Genomic DNA, 22,331 nt, shown 5'->3' on the forward strand with positions numbered 1-22,331 from the left:
GCGTGGAAGCAGTGTGCACTGTATCTGCAGCATGCAGCTACCAGGAGCCCTGAGCAAAAATTGTGGCTAGGTGACACCGCAGGGCAGGCTCAGACACTGTGTGACAGCACCGCGTGTGGTTTACAAGCCACATGTGCGGCTGCTAAGGAAACAGAGTAAGCCTGCTTGAAGAGGCAACCCTTAGGATCCAAAAGCAAGTTTTAGCCTTCAGATACAGGTGGCAGGGCAAAATTTAATCAATGGGTATGGGTGCTACAGTGAACAGATTCTGAGCTCAGCAAAACTGGAATTTCACAGCTGACTTTAGTGGAGTTACACCGCGTTTATAGCTAAAATTCTGAAAGGAGATTTTGTGTCAGGATGTGGCCTGTTTAGCTAGAATATACTATTGAAAAGTAGGTGGTCAATGTGTAACTTCAGCTTGCACATAAAGTCTCATGTAAGACTCTGCGTAGGCTTAGAACACAAAGCAAAAATGTAAACATAACTTTTCTCCCTTGGGAGACAAGAATATTTCTCCGTTTACGAGAGGTTTTTATCATTGTGTTACATAACCATATTACACTGATTTCATTAGAAGAAATAGCTGAACCACTTTGATTAAAAGCCTATCACACCAAAACTCTAATCCCCAAGAGAAGTTCAGATTCTGATTGTGGTGACATTATTGTAGAAACATTCCTAGTGAAATTGTTCGAATTTACACGTCGGTCAGGCTATGGCTTTGCTTATGGAGCTTTAGTGTATTAGGGATTCCCTGACATGATTGCAAACCGGAGAATAAAATATATCATGCATCTGGTTGACTTTGTACACCCACTTCAACAAATGCAATCAGTGGTACGACAGCAGTCTTCAGTCCAAGAATTTTGCCACTTGACCTTAATTTATGCACTTATCAGGCTGGCACCCCAGTAATGACAATTCACAGTAAATCCACTGTAATAATTACCTACCTGAATTTATTCTACAGTGAACTTGACATCCTGCACTCACCCTAAAAACAGTTTTTCCAGTCTTCATTGACATCCATTAATGTTATATATTTTCAAAAGAGTTGCAGCAGATAGTAGTTGTTTTGTTATTAAAGACTTAGTAACTTCAATAAAAGTTTTTATTTAACTGATGTTCACTTTTCAAGTAATATTTACCAGTTAAAGAAAGTAGGGACAGAAAATATAACACACACTTTTTTGTCCAATTCAACCTGCATGAATTCCATTGCTGTGAGCAAAGCTAAGTGGAGATGAAAGTTGCACCCTTTGCAATGTCATGTCCACAGCTATGGTCTTGCTGAAAACAGTTCAACATCTTCATTGTTCCTAAAAGCTCTTAAAATTGAGGTATAGGGGCAGTTAGGGAGCCTCAAGTGATATAAAGAGACCATTTCCACTTCATGCTTCATTCCTGCTTTCTTGCAATCTCCTTTCATTCGAGATTAAGCCTGATCTTGTTCCGTTTGAAATCCAGCTTTCTAACAGTTTTTTGGATCCAACATGGTCTGCAAATATGGTGGTTATTAGATGTACGTGTACACGTATGTGCATGTACAGACACAGAGATACACACACACACGTGCACATACACACAATTTGTAATACAACTATTGAAAGACAAGTTAAAACAATGCAATTTGATTCATCAGTTTGAACTGCAGAAATATGACAATATGAACAACAGACAATAACCCTACTCTTGCCAAATTAGTATCCCCCTATGCTTCATTGGATTCTATCATAAATCCAGTATCTTCAGAGAACTATTTAGCTATCACTGCTTAGATGCTTAACTCTTAGGAAAAGTCAGTTGTGATGAGCACTAAAAGCACTTTTTAAAAATAATAATAAAATTCTCTGGAGAAACCCTAACGTTTTTCTCAAACTTTTCTTGCCAAAATGCTTATGAGAAAGGAAGAAGACTGTAAGTCCCTCGCCTTCACGTGTTTCTTTGTTCTAATACACAGGCATGTCACTAGTAAGAGATGCCTGTGCCATGACTGCAAGTGGGCTGACCCATTACTATCTAGCCTCACATTTGGCTTGTAAACAATAGTAGGAACTGAGCCCATAGAAAATATCTCACTCTCGCCAGCCTGCCACATTGTTTGAGCTGGGAAATCGAGACAAACTGCTACATTCGTGGTTAAAAATAAGAGGCCTTTGAATTTTCTCTCTACTCTGAACTTTCCACCAAGGGTTGGCTTTTGTCATTTTGGCACATCTTTTGAGGTCTGAATATAGCTTAGCTTTTATGTAGGGCTTTCTGTACTTTAAGAATTGTGCAGCACTGGAACAGGCTCAGACCTGTTAACAAAGGAAGTGCAAGATGTGTCTTACTGCACCAGACACCAGCATCCTACCATGCCCTAACGTGGGGGCTCGGTTGTGACGGGGGCAAGACAGTGTAACCGCAGGTGCCTCAGCCCAAGGCAGCTTTCTTCTCCCGGAGGAAGCCTAATCTTGGTTCATATTTAGCTTTAGAGCACCACTGACTGCAGCCACACCTGGGCTGAGTCTGTCCCATCTATTCTTTTGATTTTGCACCCTCCACAAATCCCTCACAATGAGTGACTCAGCCTTTCCACCAAGCAACAAAGGCATTTAGAAGGTCACAGCTCACTGGCACGCTCCAAAGATTCTTTCAAGCTGCAAATGATAAAATCAGTTAAATTGCGTGTGTACAAAGTACAATACTACAAGGGGCCAGGGATATTTACAGAGGATTCATACAGAAGGTAACTTCTAATAAAATGCACATGTTGTGTTGAGCTTGTTATTGTCAAGCCCTCAATAAAGGGATTTTCCATGATGGTAACTCCATGTTCAGATATTATTTCTTTATTTTAATTTTGGTAGAGAAATATCATTGTTTAAAAGGATTATAAATTTGATATTCTACCTGGCAACAAGGTAGAATACTTTTATTGCTATGTTACTTGCCATGTTAATGCTACCGTGCATTACTTACCATGCTAACCTCAGTTTAGCATTTTGACTGAAGTCAAATACATATATATATATATAAATATGTGTATTAAAAATATATGTAAAAAGATATATGCCAGTGGACACTTGCAACATGTTATATGTACTGGCACACTCAGAATTATCACATGCACTAACAAAAACCAACACCGAATCTGTAAGTTTGCAACTTACCTGAATTACAAAAGGACCTGAGGGGCTGCAAGATTTTAATTCCCACTGATTTAATAGGGAGTAAATTTTAGTTGTAGTATATATATTTTTCATCTTTATGCGCTGATGTATTTACACTATAGTGAGTTAAATTTGATTTATAAAATGCAGCAATATCTTTCCTTCGGTTAAGCTTGTATGCGTTGCCTTGCTTGAATTTGAATGAGAGGTTCCACTATACATCACTCTTTTCTCATGGTTCAGGTTTTCCCCTGAAACCTGAAAACCTGATGGGACCAATCTTGTTTTTAAAGTTAAGCATGTGCACCATTGTATTGCTTGTTAATGTATTGCTTGTATTGGGAATGTTCAGACTGTGTAGAACTGCAACTGGAATGTGGAGGAAGCTGGAAAACATGGGAGTCAGAACTCAAACCCTTCCCACCTCTATTATCACGGCAACCCCACAAGCACAGGCCATGAACAAGGGTAGCAAACTCTAGATGGAAGACAGCTGTTTGCCTCCACTACCCTCAATAATGAACAATTCTGAATTGTCTTGGTGGTGACGAGTCTATTATCAGTTTAGATTCAGTGGCAGCGAGTTTATACTCATTTGTTCTCAGGGTAGTATCTTTTGACTTGCATAGTTCTTCCTCCCCAATGTTTACCCTTGTTACTGTCTGAAACCACATCTGGTTGAGCTAAACAAGACACTTTCTGGCCTATACTGAAGGTATCGGTATTTCCTTGGCTATTTTAAGGTCATCTTTCCTGAACTTCTCCCAGTATGTATTAATCTTTCTTCACTGTGACAAAGTTGTTCAGAGTACTCTGCATAAGGTCTCAGCTTACATGGTTGCATAAATATTTCCCTTTAACTTATTTGAAATACACCCCTATAGATCTTTAGATGTGTTTTCATTTTTCACAATGATGTCACAGTAGTGGTCTTAAGACATCCTGTGATGGACAATTGACTAAACCAGCCAGGCCTTTCTCTTCATCTTTTTTCAGCAGCTGATGGACCTGTACTTACTGAAGAAATTCTTCCTAGTCTCTAAGTCCCTTGCCTTTGTTGCGTTAGACTTCTGTTAATTGAGCCCTTGCTTTATGGCAGTTCGGTCCTACTGTGCATGCCAGATACCTTCTTTCTGTCACCAGTATATTTCATTAATCGTTTCTATTATTTGGACAGATCATTAACAGAAATTATAAATGCAGTCAATCCCTAATCCACAGTTACACAAATCATCTCCCTACAGCCTGAGCATTAACTGGTAAGTACAGCCATTGCTGTTGCTCTTCAGCTGGTTTATTCCCTCTGATTTTCCTGCATCGTCACACTGACTTCCAAATAACACCATGTCAGTCACTTTACTGAAATCTATATGGATCTGCTTTATTGCAATTCCATTCTCTAAAAACACTGCATATTTTAGCAAAGAAAAATACCAAGTTAATTTGGCACAATCTATCTTTGGTAACTATTTCTTCCATTTTTATGTACTTTCATATCTCTATTTCTTTCATAAAATGTTGAGTCCTTGTAGGCAATTGAGATCATCCTAATAGACTTTTGTGGATCACTTTTCTTCTTAAAGATCACTACTTCATTTTTTATTTTTTTTAATCACATGGTATTGCCATCTGGTTTAGTAAATGCATTAAAACTCCTACCACTGGCTTTATTATCTCAGCTACTGGGCCTCCTTGAGAGCTGAGCTATTTGCCCTTTGATTTCACTTTGCACATGACAATTTCTCTTTCCATACCTATTCTCATTAACATCCTTGGTTTTGCTTCTGCGTACTGCAGCATTACTGTTACTGACGCTGAGCCAAATTACTCAGGTAGTTCGGGGCAGGACCTAGCTTATCTTTAATTGCAGCTACATCTATGTTTTATAAGGTATCCACTTCTTGTTTATTGTTTTCATGACCAAGGTACCTTTTACAATTTGCTTGAATTTCTTTTGGCACCTCTAGCTAAGCTTGACTTTTGACATTTTCACCCTTCTATATGCCTTCTGTCTAGCAAGACATTTTTTCTTTTTCTGTTCCTTGTAGGCTCTCTATTTACACATAATATTAAGGGTTTCTCAGTTAATCATTAATAGAGTTATTTCCTATAATTTTTCCCTTTGGGATAAATTTTTAAGATAATTTCTGGAGCACTGGGTTAAAGGAACTCCAGTTGCCTGCCACAGTTATCTGACTGAGATATTCTGGCTCAATATGTGCTCATACTTCAAATGAGCTGAGTAGCACCAATATTTTTAAATTAGTATTTCAGCTACTTAGATTCAGCAGAGCTTGGCTTCCCATTGAGTAGTACTATTAGGTGTACTAGGAACAAACAAAGCACTTGGTAAACAGAAGTCCAATGATTGCTCCAACCAAAGATCTTAAAACCTAAAGGGGATAATGAAAGAAACAGAGGAAATACAAAGCAGGAGTATGGCTAATGAAACAAACCATTTTATCATTTTCTTTTTTTTAATGTTTAATAGTCTTTAAAAATGACTGTAAACTAAAGTAGAAACACAGGACAATAAGTAAGATTATTTGTACTGTACACTTTGGAGGATGATCTTGCTGTTGCAGTCAATAAGTCATTACTGAAAAGAAAAAAATCTGTTATTCCGTCTGCTTGGTGAATGTTGTGATAATATGGGAAGGGAAGCAAATAATTCCATAGGAAAATAATAAAATAAATTTATCCTGAATTTTTTTACACCAAATTATTCATGAAGATCCACCTAGAAATGGGGGTGGGGGGTGTGAATCCCTGTATCAAGCCTACTGACTTGTAGTGAGTGACCTGCCATTTCAAGGTCAGAGTGTTTTCCTGTGATTTTGCTGAGAGTCATCACGAGAGGGCCATTTGCCTGCAACACTGCAACCCCTTCCAGGGGGTCTCCTGCCCACTCTCCCCGCACAGCCTGCCTTCATAATCCATTGTGGCTTCTAAACAATATTTTCCCAATTTGCCTCTCATTTACAAACACTATCATATTCTTGCAGTGGGAAACCTAATGATGGCTCTTTTGTGGACTTCAGCAAGAAGGTATGCACTTAATTAGGCACTGAGAAACACGCTTGGGGAAACAAATGAATTTGAATTTTCTATTGATTTCCCTGCAGGGCCTCTCCTTTTGCTCATCCTTGCTGACAGAGGCCACAGTGGCTAACTCAGCTCCTCCCTGGAGCTAGCTAGTTTAGTGGAGCAGCAGGAGACCACACAGTGAATGGCACTAGAAAAAGCAGCAATGTAAGCAGGAATGTTTTGCTCGATCCTATGCATTATTTGGTTTTTTACCACTGTCGGGTAAAATCAGCCCTCATTTGATATATTAAAAAAAAAAATACCATACAACAATCCAGAAGAAAAAAAATCATGACACTGTGATAAATAATACTGATGTTGAAGCAAAGATCAGTAAGTGTTGGGACCAGTTACACCGTAAGATTTACTTTATGGCATCCTCTGAATACAAGGAATTTCTTCCTCCGTGGAATGAGCAGGGGTTCCTCTCCAAGTGCTCCCAAAATCTGGGCAGAGAATTGTCAGCGCAGAGGCCAGAGCACACACCTACCCGTGCTACCTCCCCACAGCACAGGTACGGCAAGAGCTGTCCCACCAGAAACTCTCCACGCACATTTGTACCATCTCTGGGACACCTCCTCCGGAGTGAGCCCGAAGCCGCCAGAGCCGTGACCGAGGTCTGTTGACCTCAAATCCTCTGGAAGAGGCTGGCAAGAGCCCTGGCACACAACCTTCTCCCGGTGAAGGCTCAGCTGAAGTGCCCGATTGCGACTCAGGCACAACGTGGTGTCACTAGATGGCGACGGATACCTTCTTCTGTACTGTGCAAAATAGCCAAACGCTAAGGAAAGGAAAGGGAAGGAAAGGAAAGGAAAGGGAAGGAAAGGAAAGGAAAGGAAAGGAAAGGAAAGGAAAGGAAAGGAAAGGAAAGGAAAGGAAAGGAAAGGAAAGGAAAGGAAAGGAAAGGAAAGGAAAGGAAAGGAAAGGAAAGGAAAGGAAAGGGAAGGGAAGGGAAGGGAAGGGAAAAAGTTGAAGTTGCATTACTCTGTAGTTTTTAGTAATACAGCCATATGCTATTTCTTAAATAACGTATTCTCATTTTCTCTCCAGGCTCAAGTACGGAGGTAATAGCTCAGGCTTCTTTGGCAATTCTTTTGTTTGCGTACAGTATTTCTGATACTACATCCACCTTTAAAACTGGTCACACATCTTCCTCTCTTGATTGTAAATCTTAATTATTTTTGTCCGTATTAGCATATTGTCTTCAGACAGAAGCACAGCCTTGTTAAACACAAGTCATTAATGAATCAATTGAGCGTAAACCTAATATAATTGCAAAGTTTGGTCTATGCTACCTGTGCACCCTCTGTCCCCCCTTCAGTTACAAATTTTCATGAAAAACTAACCAAAAAAATATTTGAAACTTATTAGCTTTTCCAGTATGCATGTAAATACAGCATTTCAAATTTTGAATATATTTGAAAGTTGCTCACTTTTCAATTATTTTGCATTCTCAAGAAGATTTGGTGCTTTTTCCTGTTAAAAAAGTGCACAGGGAGAACTGTTTTAAGAACTTCTTGAGCGCAATGAAATCTTTTTCCTTCCAGCATTAGCTTGTTAATAAAGGCGTGTCAGGAGAGTTCTCAGTAACTTTAGAAACTTTTTTTGAATATTAGAACAGAAGATTGCTTTATATGGGTGGAGACATACAAGGTTTCACTCAATGTTACCCAAGGGAATGAGCTCACTGCAGTCTGCAGATAAACATAAATCATGAATCTTCATGACAACAGAAAATCCTTTCCCAGTGTTCTGAGTCACTTCAGTCTCACCACAGCATTTTAAGTATGTTGAGCTCAGCAGTTCTTTAATGAGCAATTAAGTTATTTCCAAGTGATTGATAAACATGAAATACTGGTAGCTAACGCCATGACAAAACAGAATTTGCATTTGTTAATGAACTATATATGCAGATATGTAAAAAATGCAAGGAGCAAAAGATCTTAAACCTGTGGAAGGTACTCAGATACCATGATGATGAACTTAGTGTGAATATTCAAATAGTAAGTGGGGTGTCTGCAGTGATCCGGGCCCAGAAGGTGGTGGTCAATAGTGCAAAGTCTAGTTGGAGGCCAGTGACTAGTACTGTACCCCAGGGGTCAATGCTGGGTCCAGTCCTGTTCAACATCTTCATTAATGACCTGGATGATGGAGCAGAGGGCACCCTCACCAAGATTGCTGGTAACACCAAACTGGGAGGAGTGGCTGATATGCCAGAGGGTCATGCTGCCATCCAGAGGGACCTTGACAGGCTGGAGAAAAGGGCTGACAGGAGCCTCATGAACTTCAACCAGGAGAAGTGCGAAGTCCTGCACCTGGGAAGGAACAACCCCAAGCACCAGTATATGCTGGGGGCCACCCAGCTGGAAAGCAGCTTGGCAGAAAAGGGACTGGGGTTCCTGGTGGACACCAAGTCAAACATGAGTCAGCAACATGCCCTTGCCACAAAGGCGGCTAATGGTATGCTCGTCCGCATTAGACAAAGTACTGCCAGCAGGTCAAGGGAGGTGATTCTTCCCATCTACTCAGCACTGGTGAGGTCACACCTGGCATACTGTGTCTAGGTTTGGGCTCCTCAGAACAAGACATACATGGAGCTACTGGAGACAGTCCAGCAAAGGGCCACAAAGGTGATACAGGGACTGGAGCATCTCTCCTATGAGGAGAGGCTGAGAGAGCTGGGACTGTTCAGCCTAGCGGACAGAAGGCTTGGGGGGTGGGGGGGGGTGTCTTATTAATGTGTATAAAAGCCTGAAGTGAGGGTGCAAAGAGGACAGAGCCAGGCTCTTTTCAGTAGTACCCAGTGACAGGACCAGTGGCAGTGGGCACAAACTGAAACACAGGAAGTTCTGTCTGAACATGAGGAAACAATTATTTATTTTTTACTGTGAGGGTGACCGAGCACTGGCACAGGTTGCCCAGGGAGGTTGTGGAGTCTCCATCCTTAGAGATATTCAAAAGACATCTGGAGACAGTCCTGGCAAATGGCTCTAGGTGGCCCTGCTTGAGCAGGGGGCTTGGACCAGATGACCTCCAGAGGTGCCTTCCAACCTCAGCCAGTCTGTGATTCTGTGATATGAAAGATTTATTACAATGCTCAATTGTGATGATAATCTTTGAAAAGAATAATCAGTAAATTAATTATACAAATTATAAAGATTGAAGTACATATTTGTTCATACATTTTCTAGCCACATGGTATGCCATGAATACCAGCCTCATTAGGAATCTGTTTGTGCAGTATCTTAAAATTGCTCTTGCTCCAGATTTGGAGCATAAAATACATGTTTAAAGATGGTGGTGGTGATCAAAATGTTAACATCTTTTTTTCTGTGCAGCAAAAGAAGAGGCATATAAATTCATGCCAAAGAACTATATTTTATACTTGATGATACCAATGATAGAAGTACTTTCAATGCCAGAACTTAGTTGGAATCCTGTCTGCCCTTCAGGCACGCTTGTAACCTGCTAAGAAGACCAGTGTTATGAAAGTGGTCTCTCTCTCATCCATGATAGGGTCAGTAGTAAATATCTTTTAAAAATTATTTATAAAGACTTTTAAGTGTATTTACACACAGATGCCTTTACAAAGCTCACTGCTGTTTCTAGAGGACAGTTACTGAAGACGCGTGCAGAGACACTGACTATTTTTGAGTTTCCAAATAACCTAAGTCTAATGTAAAGGGCTAAATATGTTGTCTCACCACTAATGAGGCCGGATATACTCAGGGATGTATTTTATAAATAATTGAAGTTACAATGTTGGTTCTTTCAGTAGAACCAGCTGAACAGTTTTGAAATTAACTCTGAAAGGGATGTGTTATGAAAGTGGCATACTTACTCCACTGTGTATGCAATGTTTGCACATACTATACATTGTAATCACAAATGATACTTTCCATTTTGTCAAAGGTTTAGATAAACACTGCCTAACACCAACATGTGTGGGCCTGCTGAACACCTCCTTTGAGCAGTCTGGCAGGCAACAACCTTCTGCAGGAGACTAAACAAAGCTGCTTAAAACACAGCCTAGTTTTCCAGGCGTGAAGTTAAATATTTGCTACAAATGTTAACTTCCCACCATGCATCTGCCCATCTTCATGTATTCTTCCCTCCAAGGGATCTTTTGTCCTCCCAGGTGACAATTGAAATAAAGGTTTCAAAGTCAGATTCTAACAGTTTCATCAGATGTAGAAACAACAACGCAGCAAATTACAGCTATGAGAAACTAACCACAAGGTTGTTCTTGCTAGAGAGCTCAAAGGCCATGAGAACAAGGCTCCTAGTGGCCTTTTACTCAGGAACCACCTGTCAGAGGGCTGTGTGCTGAGTTATTTGAGTGATATGGGAGCCTTGCTCATGCCTGTTCCTTTGGAGGGAGTGGTCCTCATTTCCTCTCACCATGCGAGTTAAGAACCTGCCCCAAGTCAGAGAGGAGAAGCACCCATGCAGGTACTGAGATCTGGAAAATACTGTTGTGGAAATGCTGCTTTTCCCTTCCCTCTCCATGTGTATGGAAAAGACAGCATAGGCGCAAACTGCAGCTGCTCAGAAAAAAAATCTGCAACAGGTCTAATTTCACATGCAGAGGAATTGCTCTTGCTTTTGTGACACAGTGGAAAGATTTCATTTTTGTGGCATTTCTATCAGTTAATGCTATTTGTGTATAATCACCCAGGGGCCTCTTCTCGGGTGTGGTCTCTCACATCTGGCCAGTGCAAGCTTGGAATCTGATGACCGAGAAGCCCATGGAAGCCCATTATTGACTTGATATTTAATGTGAGGCTTCTGGTCCAAGCCTTGCTGCTCCCCAGTTCCCAAAACATGAGAAGGGCACTCCCAGCGCAAGAGTGAATGAGAAAGCACGATCATGGTCCTTGCTATTTAAGCACAGAGTATGGTGACTATTAACCAGTGACTCCCTTTGTTCATCTCAATTGCCTTTACTCTTTATAAAAATAGCAGATGATTCAGCAGTTCTCAAACTTTTTTCTCACCCACCCACCCCCCATCCACACAGCTACAGGAAGCGTATCTTGTAGGGAGAAATAATTGTTAGAGCTGCTGGCAGCAAAGTAATGGTGTGAGCAGGGGACAGAATGTTGGGGTAGGGAATCTGGGGGACAGACAGACCATAAAAGGGGCTGGAGGAAGAGGAAGGGTGGAGAGGCAGCATGCAGGCAGCACACAGACCACTCCTGGGCTCTCAGAGCTGCCTCATTACATCACAGAGGAGGCCCCTAAACATGACATAATCACCATGAACAGCTGCAGTTTGACTCAGCAGCTCCCAGGAGCCTGGGGCTCTTTCTGGTCCTGGTGCTTCTCCATGCTGTCTGCCTACATCCCCTGGCAGAGCCCTTCATCACAGCCCCACTTCACACTCCACCCACCTCCCAGCCCCAGCCACCAGGCCCATCCTGATCCCAGTACCTGCAGGATAGAAAGGACCGAACTCCTTCAATTGCTATTATATAAGCATGATTAATGCAAGTGACTGAAATGGTTTATCATGCCACTGACATTTGGACTGAGGACAGTTGAAGAATAAGGAAGCTATATTGTGTGGTCCTGCTATAAATATTCTAAGTTGGAATAAACTTCCCTGCATAGGTTAAGATCACTATTACACCCACCAACCACTGAATTGTCAGCACTGTCACTGAAAGTGTCAGTGTCATACAAGATCATTATTGTAAAAAATCTTTTTATTGTTTTGCTTGCCTTTTGGAGAACTGTAAGTTCTGTTAATAAAGTAACTGCACTCACAGAATATATCTGGATTCCCTCAAGGCACTTGATGTAGTACCAAATGATACAGACCTAAGAAAGAATGAGCTGGATTTACAAACTGGTTTACAGACCAGTCTCCAAGGGTTGCCATTGATTGTTATTAACGCGGTATCACTGAGCAGAGTCCCAAAGGTCTCAGCTCATGGGGCAAAACTGTGTAATAGTTTTATAGTTGTGACAGTTTGCTGCTGATAAAAAGTTTGTTTTGCTAGCAGATAACAAACATCACCATAAGAGTAATTGAAATCACTTTATTAAAAGATGCCAGTCCAGAAGTATTTTCATACAGTTAAATACTTAAGGTGGTGCTGGTTTGGAGATAAAAATGATATAAATTATATTTATGGATCAAAGGCCTGGATTCTGGCGAGGACCTAACAGTAACAGTGGATAACCACCCCAGCATAAACTCCCAAACAATGCCATACATAAACAGCTAATGTAGTCTTTGAACGTATGAGGGGAGAGTATTTCATAAAGCAAGGAAGTGATCCCATCCTTGTCCCCATACAGAAGAATGCTGTAGAGTCATGTCTGGCAGCCTCAACACCCCAGCAGTCCTTGCAGCGTACCTAACACAACCCAAACACCACCGTGTGGCATTCACTGCCCCCAAGCTCGGTACCTCCTCAGCACACCCCACGGGTCTGAGCACCGCGGCCTCGTTTCCCTTCTTCCCTCCCTGAGCCTGGTAAATGCTACTTGTCTGGGGCGTCCTCCCCTGCGGACTCCAGTCCTCCTCCAGCCCACTTGCTGGTGTTCTTCTCCCTGGCAACTTCAGGCTCCAAAATGAAGCTGTGGAGTAGATGGATCTTGGGAAGAGGAAAAAAATGGTGAAGGGATGGCACCACGGGCAGTGTCTCACGGTGGCATGGCGAAGGGGGTGGGCAGAGCATTCCCACGGTGCGAGCAGATGAAGTTTGGAGACCCAAACCGCTTAATTCCTTAAACCTAAAGGTGTAAGAGTCTTGTAGATGGCATTTCCACGTTACTTTTTATATGAATATATATATATTTATACAACACGAAAGGCTCAAGTGATATCCAGGTCACAGTTCATGTACCTCTCACACACAGAGGGCCCAAGACGATCGCCAGGGCCTTGGTCCAGGGGCACACCTCGTATCCTTTACAGGATTCGAGCATTTTGGGAAGGCACCCCGGGGCTTCGTGTACAGCTCCTGGGTGGGACCTGCGGCCCCCAAGGGACGGGACGGGACGGGACGGGACGCCAGCCCAGGCCAGGTTGTTCCCTCAGGATCGCGGCTGCCGGAGGAGCCCCGCACTCGGCGCCAGGCGGCGGTGAGGCAGGGCCCTGCCCGGGCCGGGCCGCCGAGAGGCGACCGGCAGCGCCCAGCGGCCGCGGGGAGCCCCACCCCTGGCAACGTCACTCCTCCCCCCCAACAGAGCGAGAAACGACTGCGAGCGGTGACGCTTGTGGGCGACGCACGTGACATCAGAGCGGTGGGACGGGCCGGGGGAAGTGGTAAGATGGCGGCGGCCGGATTCGCGTCCTCCGCCCCCCTCGCCACCCGCCGGCGCCGCTGAGGAGGCGGCAGCGGCAGCAGCGCCCGCGGCCCGCCCCGCCCCGCCACAGCCCTCCCCCGCCGCGGGCCGCCCGGCCATGTAGACGGGGCGGCGCGGCCGCCCTTCCCCGCGCAGCCGCCCCTCTGCCGGCGGGCGCCATGGAGGACGTCGGCTCGGGCGTGAACGCGGACGCGGAGGTGCGGAAGCTGCAGGAGCTGGTGAAGAAGCTGGAGAAGCAGAACGAGCAGCTCCGCAGCCGCCACGGCGCCCTGCCCGCCGCCCCCGCCAGCCCCAAGCGCCTCCTGGGCGGCGGGCCCTCCCCGTCGCCCCCCGCCGCCTCCCCGCCCGACGGCCGCTGCCTCAGCCCCAGGGCCGCCGCCGCCCGGCGGCCGCCCCCCGAGGAGCCCGGCGGCGGCGCGGCCGGCGAGGAGGGCAGCGGCCTCCTGGACGACGCTGCGCTGCTGAGGCCGGAGGAGCTGGAGCGGTTGGCCGGCTGCGAGGAGGACGAGACCGGCTGGTGAGGAGGGCGGCCGGGGTGGTGATGGGGTGCGGGTGCCCCTCTCTGCCGGCGCCGGCAGGCGGGGAGGGCACCGTCCTGCCCTTACCCCGCCGTCCCCGGGAGGAAGGGGCCGTTCCCAGACGTGTGCCTGGTGGTGTCGGAGGTGGTCTCGGGGCTTTGTGTGGGGAGGCAGCCTCGCCCTCTGGGGCTGGATGAAGGGATTAGCTCTGCGAGATGCACCGACGCCTGCGGGGGAAGGGTGTTTGGGTTTCTGCACATCACATCGCGCCTCCCTGGAGGCCTGCAGCTCTGTGCTTTTGTTCGGCCGCGGTGAGGGTATTGCATCGGGTCACTTGGAGACCGGAGCAGGCTCCAGTTCTGCCGCAAAATCCGTTGTCAGTGTTTTCACAAGTCCAGAAAGCATGGAGGCCTCGAGAAACTTGTGGAAGATTTCTGGGGTAGTGCAGAATTAGCCCACAGGTACTGTTATACTACAGGTGTGCATCAGGCATGTTTTAAGCCTTGATTTCTTTCAGCTGTGAAGGCAGCAAGTGTAATATACTCCACCTCATAAATGTGTTGTCCTTAGGTGTTTTCATTTACTGCTAATGATGTAGGACCACTGTTTACCTTAGGTGGTTCTTCTCTTTTTAAATGGGCTGCTTACCCTGCTGCTCCAGCAGAAGCACCTGCAGGTGGCTGTTCACCTTGTCTTTATTGCACTTGGATGAGCTTTTACTGAGAATCAAGAAGGTTTGCTCTCTTAACGTCATGCTGTCCCCCAGCTGTCGTTTTGAAGTTTCCTATGACACTAGTTGGGGAGCAGTGTTAGAGCTGCAGGAGAAATAGTGGAGAGGAGCACAGTGTCAACAGAGAAACGCAAGGGAAGCGTGTACAGGGAGGAAAAGTGAACAAAAGCAGTCCGACTTGGGTCAGAACTGGTTGTAGGTTCATCTACAAAGGCCTTTGGGAGTGAACATGCAGACAAATTTAAAAAACAAACAAACAAAAATGTCTTTCAGTGTTAGAAACACCTTTAAAAATGCTGGAATGATGCCATGCATGAGCAATGTTTTAGTTGCTCAGGGAGGAGACAGTGTTTGCGCTTCCCTGGAGAAGTCATTTGCCTGACATCCAGCCTGATCCACTGGAGAAGTATGAGTGCAGAAGTTTATTCTCATCCAACACGAGCTTACTAAATTAACACAAGGCATCATCTTCCAGATGATGAGTCTGTGCAAGGCAGCTACTCTTATTTCTCAGCTTATGCCTTGTAATCTGCTGGCTTATAGCATGTGAGGGATATAGAATATACTAAATTTGCACAGTAAGTTTGGAGTGGGATGGTGAAATTTGTGAATGTCATGAATTCTAGTGACAATAGATGTTATCATTTTCATATATTAATCCTAAATCATGGGCAACATAATGCATCTCTTCAGTGAAAGTTAATGTCACAGCAGAGCATATGGTGACAGTGACAGCATAAATGCTGTGTGGTTTTTGTTTATGCAGTTCTGGACACTCATGGGCAGGTGGCATAGTACACTGAGCACTGCTCTTGCTGGTGTCAGGTGTTTGGCACATTACTTACGCTGCCTGTTATTGTGGATTCAGTCATGTTTCGATGCAAGTTCTAGTCCTCAAAAGGCAACAAAACTTAAGATCAGTCTCTTACATGTCTTCATTCCTTTACTAGTATTTTAGCAACTGTAATACTAATTTTCAATCTCACACATGGGACAATGACTCAGACACAAAAGCATACACATAGAAAAGAGCAGTTGTTAAAATTCACTTATTGTTGTACATATCAAGAAATATGGCTATGTAATTTTAAAAACTGTCTTTTCATGCTATAATTTAATATGTACTTAATGATAAACGTAGTCTGGCTAGGTTGATGATTCTTTTTTTCCAAATTGCTTTATAAAAACGGAAATCAAACTCCTGGAATTTCTGAACACCATTTAATTCAACTGTTGAGGCGCTAAATACTCTCAAACCATATTTTTTCTTCTGAAGGCAGGATGACTTTGTACATTTGAGAAATGGAGGTCATTGCTCTAAATGAAGTTGGAAATTTTCAGAGGGCTTGTGGAACGATCAAAAAGAAACAAGCCTGTGAAAATAGGAGGGATGTTGTGAGTTAAGTGGATTTCTCTTAAACTGTTTCATAAAGATCCCACTCTTAAGGCCTCGGTTAGGCAAGGTCACTCAAAAAGTAATTGAATCAACTGAAAGGGTCAATGTACCCAATGAAATTCAAACCTCATGTGAACTCTTTCAGGTTCAAACAGATTTGGATCACTACTGCTTAACCCCAAATCCTGTTTAAACTATAGGATTATACCACTGTAGAAATCAAAGACCACTTAGCAGCTGAGGAAACCTCATGTGGAAACAAACTAAATTTAAATCACAGTTTGTGTGTAAAAAAATTGATTCACCTTGCTTGTTTTGATTGCCTACATAGAGAAGCCTAGATTTGTCTTTACTTCTGATTTCAGAAGGACCTTGCTGTGGGAGATAATAGATGATGAAGGGTGCTGGTTATCTCTGTTCTTCTCTGTTTTGTGTACTACAGGCATTTTTTCAGTCCATGTATTCATATACCCCATTATGAGATTGTCTGCAGCCTTGTAATGGCAGAAGAAATAGTTTTCTTCACTGCTAAAATTACTTTGTTTTACATTTAATGCTCACATGAGATTAGTGCCTGTGAAGTTTGGCTATGAATTTAAGATGGAACAGTTGATACTGTGACTGAATGATACTGGAATCTGACATGATTTTTTAAACCTACATTTTGAAGTTGATCAGCTCACCTTCAGGTTTTAATTCTTTAAATGCTTTTAGATAAGTCTATGCAGGACAGAAGTGTAAAGTGAAAAATGAGAGGAGGAGGTAGAACTAGCCTAAATTACTAATAAGTGAAAAGAACTTTGATACTGCTGCTTTACTAGCAGCATTAGCTATTAAAACAGTATTAGTGAACTTTGGGACTGTTTATATTTTTGCTTGTTCATTTTTCTTTTCTGTGGTTAGTTAAATCCAGATATGTTTTAGGTTTTAAACAGTTCAGCACATGAGACAATCTTCAAATCACATGGTAAATAACTAAAAATATTTCAGTGAATTTAGATTGAATTTCTTGGCCATATGCTTCTGAATCCTGTTTAATATGCTGAAACTTTCTTCCTAATAGGGTACTGAAGGTTGCAAATAGGCACATACACATACGCACACAGTACTGAGCTGTACTTAGGCCTGCTAAGTGATTAGGCTACCAGTGACTTTGGAAATCTATGGGTGTTCCTGTTTAGCTGTTCTTGAACCACATTGGATCAAATTTAATTTTTTTTCAAATTTAAATCTGAACAAATCTTTTTTATTAATTAATTAATTAAAAAGACAAAAGGGCAGGAAGGGGGACCAGAGTGGAGAAATCTTCAGAGAGGTAGGATGAGGTATGCAGGTCCTTGCCTGACTTGCTGGGTAAGGTTGGGTGTGGATGTGTAGCACATTCAAGACAACCTGGTAACAGTATGCAAGGTGGCTTGCTGTGCTGCTTTTAAAAAGTGAGCTGTCCTGAGTTTATTGCGGGATAAGTGTGCACACGTGGGCAATTACTGTAATTAGTTAATGTGCTGTGAATCCACTGTCACTTGCTTTGTGGTAACTTCTTACACAGTCACTTACCTAAACTTTCTGAGGAGCTTTCTTTTAAATGTGAGGAAAACATACAATGCTTTTTTTTCAAAATTTATATGCAGTGTGTGCATAAAAGAGTATAGAGGTTGCTGTATCTAGGTTTTGTACATATGATTGCTCAGCAAACTTGAGAACAGTTGTGTCCTCTTTAAATGATTGTGCTATAAAAGCTAGCCTACCACTTATCAATGTTTTCATGTCACTGCAATCTAAAGTCTTCTTGGTAGGGCTGAAATAGCTAACAGCTGAATGACTTCATTTACAAACAAAAGGCAGTTACTGTGTGTTTAAAGTGAAATTACTGGTGGGTTGTTAATAGTTCAAAGTAATATTTTTAGTGTTTTTGAAGACTTCATATGGGTTTGGTATCGTATTTAGTTAAAATGAAAAGCAAGTACTTTTACTATTCTCATTCAGAAGCTATTTCTGTTAAATTGGCACCTATTTTTAATAGTCTATGTTTCTGTTCTAGTCATCCATTCCAGTTAGTTGGCTTAGTGGCTGTTTTGAGATACAGAGGGTGAAAACATGATTGTAATGATTGTCTTTCAGCTCATATTGCTTCATGTCCTTTGAACACTAACTTTATGTTTTGGAACTCTGAAGTTTGCTGTAGTGAACTAGTAAAGTGTAGGGTGAGTGTTTTAGGACAGAGCTGCACCTGAATGAACTCCCATTGCTGAAATTACATTGCAGTGTTCCTCTTCAGCTGCTAAAATGGCATTGTATTAATGGGGTTTAGGCCTTTTGGAAACTGGACAGGTTCTGATCAATTCCTGCCCTGTGACCTAAGTAAAAGAGAAATCGATGCTTTTCATTTTGTGACATTAAATGTCAATCTGATTTACAGTTGTTTGGTTTTTTTGACCAAATTCAGATAATGGCTTCTCAAACTAGGAAGATAACTTGAAAAGAAGGATGTGAGAGAGCTAAGGATTAGAGAAGTTACCAGTTTGTCAAATAAAACTACTGGTGTAACATCAAATAATGTTCCATTTGACTTAAGTCTTTGAGATACCTGTTTGTTGTGAAATGGACGTTTGAGGACTGTAGGAAGAACTTTTTTCCATTTTGAACGTCTTGTGTGATATTTATGGCTTTTAAATATGTTTGATACTTTGATATTATGAAAGGTTTGATACAAATTTCCTGTATTGTCTTAATGGTATTCCTGAAATTTACCTTTTAATCATGTCTCGTTTAGGCATGATTCACGTTTCTACTTTTTGTAGGTGTTGGTAGAGCTTATATTTTGGAACATGTACAATAGGACACAGAACTTCTCGGCTTTTCTCTATTCTTTTTAAGTATCAACAATACCATGTTAGAGCATATATGATCTAACAAATTCCTTCTGAAAAGCTTCTCAAACAGCAGACAGGTGTACAGTTTGTGTGACAGTTCTGGGGAAGCTACATGATGGTGTTACAGGAGCCTTCCAAGCTTTTGAAGGCCCCTTTTCCGATTCTACAGCATCCCTTTCAGGCAACATGTTCTTTTGAGATGAGGAAATGAATGATGGCTGTAATTTCCAGCAAATAGCCAGAGCACAGCTAACTATCTTTAATTGTTGGTGACAGGAAAGTAGTTGTGTTTCCAGTTGCACTTTGCAACCTCTCTGAATCCTCCCAGTTCTACCTGAAAATTGCATCATGTAGTTGAGGCGTGCTGCTTTAATACGAAGGTTTAATGAGATTATCAAAGCGTTTGTGTAGTATTCATCTCCTTATTTTGAGAGGCCTGGAGTTTTGCTGTAACTCGTGCATCCCTTGGAACTAGAAGCATTCAGTAAAGTACACCAACAAATTAGTAATTACAGGCTGAGCAATGTGTCTCAGTCAGTTACAACTGCAGGATAGGAACTTTGCAGGGGTGGTGGTGGAGGAAAGAGGAAATCTGTGAGCCACATGTGCAGGGATGTCACTAAGGTTTTGGTTTGTTTTTTGTTCTTTACAACCAGAGATTCTCTTCAGATCTTTACCTGTAGCTGTTTATTCAAAATCCATCTTAAATTTAAACTTATGTAAATAGCTCCAAATAGGATCTCCTGAAAGTTTTAGATTGATCTAAAACAGTTTAGATTGACACTGTTGTGTTCTAAATTGTCTATTTCTAAGACTGTCCAGCATTATTGTCTCCTGATTGATTTATTTTTAGTAGCTTTTCATTGTGGAATTTCCTTCCTGTATTTTAGGGGAATTTCTTAGCAGTCTGTCCTTAGATTTCTATTTTTTCTTCACATCTTCTCTTCAGGTTGCTTTCTCGATCCTGCTTTTGCCTGCAACATGTTTTGTGTGCTCTCTCGTTTCATTGCCTCTATTGTACCTGCTAGTTTTCATTTAATATAGCTAAAATAAGTGAGCTCTAACTCAAGTTCCTTCCACTTGCTATCTTCTAATTCAGATCTGTGACTTCATATTCATCTGCATGTTTTTTCCCCTCACTCTTCTACTGAGCAGTAGAAGGATTTTGATACAAAAAGACTTCCTTTCTTCCTGATTAGAATCTTGGCTTCTAGTTTTATGCCTGTGGCAACTAGCTTCTTGTATTTTAATGCTCTGGGAGGTGTTCCTCAGGTGAGGTAATCCCTATGCAGATATTCCATTCCTACCTCAATGTTGTCTCCTTTTTCTTCAAAGCCTTTTCTGACTCAGCTGTGTCCCAGTTCAACATGCTACAGCTTGCCCCATTTGGCTGACATTATCCTATGAGCTTGTAGTGACAGTAGTCTTTCTTCAAAAGGTCTGCCCTTTTTCTGCTGTGTCTTCCTGGAACTAATCAGTGGAGCCCCTGGCCACTTTAAACTTCAGATTGGCACTGCTGTGGCACAGTTGACTAGTGACAGCTGAAGGAAGGGAATATTACTGTGTGCAGCAGAATCATAGTGTCTGGGCTTCTTAATGCTGTTTGAAAATAGCTTGAAGCTCCTGGCCTGCTTTTTATATACTGTTTTCTTGTACTTGGCCTTGTGTTACTGAATTGCAGAGTCTTTACTCTTTTGTGGAGAAATTGGAGTGTAGGTTTCTGGTGTGTTAACATTTGTAGTGGGGTGGTAACTGTAAGCTGTTAGCTTCCTCAATCATTTTCAACTTCCTGTTTTGAGAAAGTGATTTAGTAGTGTTTAAAGATGTATGAGGTCATACTGGTAATTTTCAATCTTGAAGTTGCTGTGCTGCCAATCAGTGCTGTTGCATTGCTGTAGAATGCATTAATAGGTACAAACAGGAATGAATCTCTTCTGAAGAGCTCTTCAGCTATGAAGAACCTGTATCTTTTGGGTCAAACGGTAGTTGGACAAAGATCATCACCTAGCTGTATGAAGTTATTGGTACATGTTTCATAGTCTCTTTTCTGTTCTTTTTTCCTTCCTGCTGTTGGGAAGAGAGGAAGAAGTAGTAGAAGCATCACTCTGATTCTTAGCTTTGCCCTTGGTCTTATTTTTTTAATCCAAATTAGGTAAAGCAAGTAGAATTGTCAGTTTCAAAACTTGAGATTGGCCGTTCTTTGTCAGGTGGGAAATTAAGAGTGCTACTTTATAATAATGAGACTTTGTAATTGCATGATATGCAAGAAAGTGTTCTGGAAGAGCCATTGTGTTACTGCATCAATGCACATGTGTTTGTCGTGAGGTAGTGGAGTTGCATGAAATATATATATTCTAAAATTCTGTCTTTTCTTGAAATGTACGGTGTGAAACAAAGGCTGTTAAAGGAAAAACAGCTGACTGGAAAGAGGTGGGAGAATCTGCAATATATCTTTGGTTAAAAAGGGAGGTGGAAAAGTGGAAGCTGTGTGAGCCTTGATCGCTTCAGTAAATGAACTACTTGTGAAACAAATGCAACACTTGGAAGTTGCAGAAAAGAATGTGTTGGAGCTTAAAATACCAGGTGCCATTTTGATTAGAGTAGTCTTGTAGGTTTGTTAAAGATATCCCTTTTGTGTGTCTTTCCAAGAGGACATGCACTTTAATTTCTTGCCTGTTATACTGGGTATTACTGTAAACACTTCAGATGCACGTGGAACTTCTCAAACGCAGCAAGGCATGTCAGCTATCCAGAGAGCTAGGAGTGAGTCTAGGCTGTACAGCACAAAAGTTGGTTTTGTTGCCTTTGACACTTCTTTGTATTGTGTAAACGTACCTTAGGACAGAAAAGAATACAGGCAAATAAATGCTAAAAAGACAGTAAATTTGACATGTTAGCTAGTAGATGTTAAATGTTACTTTTAACTATGTGCAGATAATCACAGAAAGTATAGCAATTTGTGTAATTGTTTGCATAGGACTGTAAAAATTGAGTGATCCTTATGCTTTCCAAGGATCTTCAGGGCTATGAATATGTGATGGGCTTAGCTTTTCTTGTGGGCAAAGTGCCTGTGAAGATTATAAGGATTTCTACAAAATCAGTTTTAATGACCAGCATGATACTGGCCGGAGCGTAAGCCACAGGGACTGTAGTATGTGGCAGCAGCTATTTGCATTGTTACAAACAGCTTCATTTTCATTTGAAAACCTGACAGCTAATAAAAATCCTCTCCTGCCTTAGTGAACATAG

At 42.2% G+C, this 22,331-nt stretch overlaps 1 protein-coding gene across 2 annotated transcripts in view; it reads left to right on the forward strand.

Moving 5' to 3' along the window:
* Positions 1-13,511: 13,511 nt before the first annotated feature.
* The window catches only part of SLAIN2 (SLAIN motif family member 2), a 36,187-nt gene continuing 27,367 nt past the window's right edge, over positions 13,512-22,331 (forward strand). For both annotated transcript variants that reach the window (XM_029999292.2, XM_029999375.2), the window contains exon 1: positions 13,512-14,082. In XM_029999292.2, coding sequence (XP_029855152.1) covers positions 13,724-14,082 — 359 coding nt within the window. In that variant the 5' untranslated portion in view covers positions 13,512-13,723. The remainder of the gene's footprint in view (positions 14,083-22,331) is intronic.

This window comes from Aquila chrysaetos, chromosome 1 (genome assembly GCF_900496995.4).
Source record: "Aquila chrysaetos chrysaetos chromosome 1, bAquChr1.4, whole genome shotgun sequence".
Taxonomy (NCBI): Eukaryota; Metazoa; Chordata; class Aves; order Accipitriformes; family Accipitridae; genus Aquila; species Aquila chrysaetos.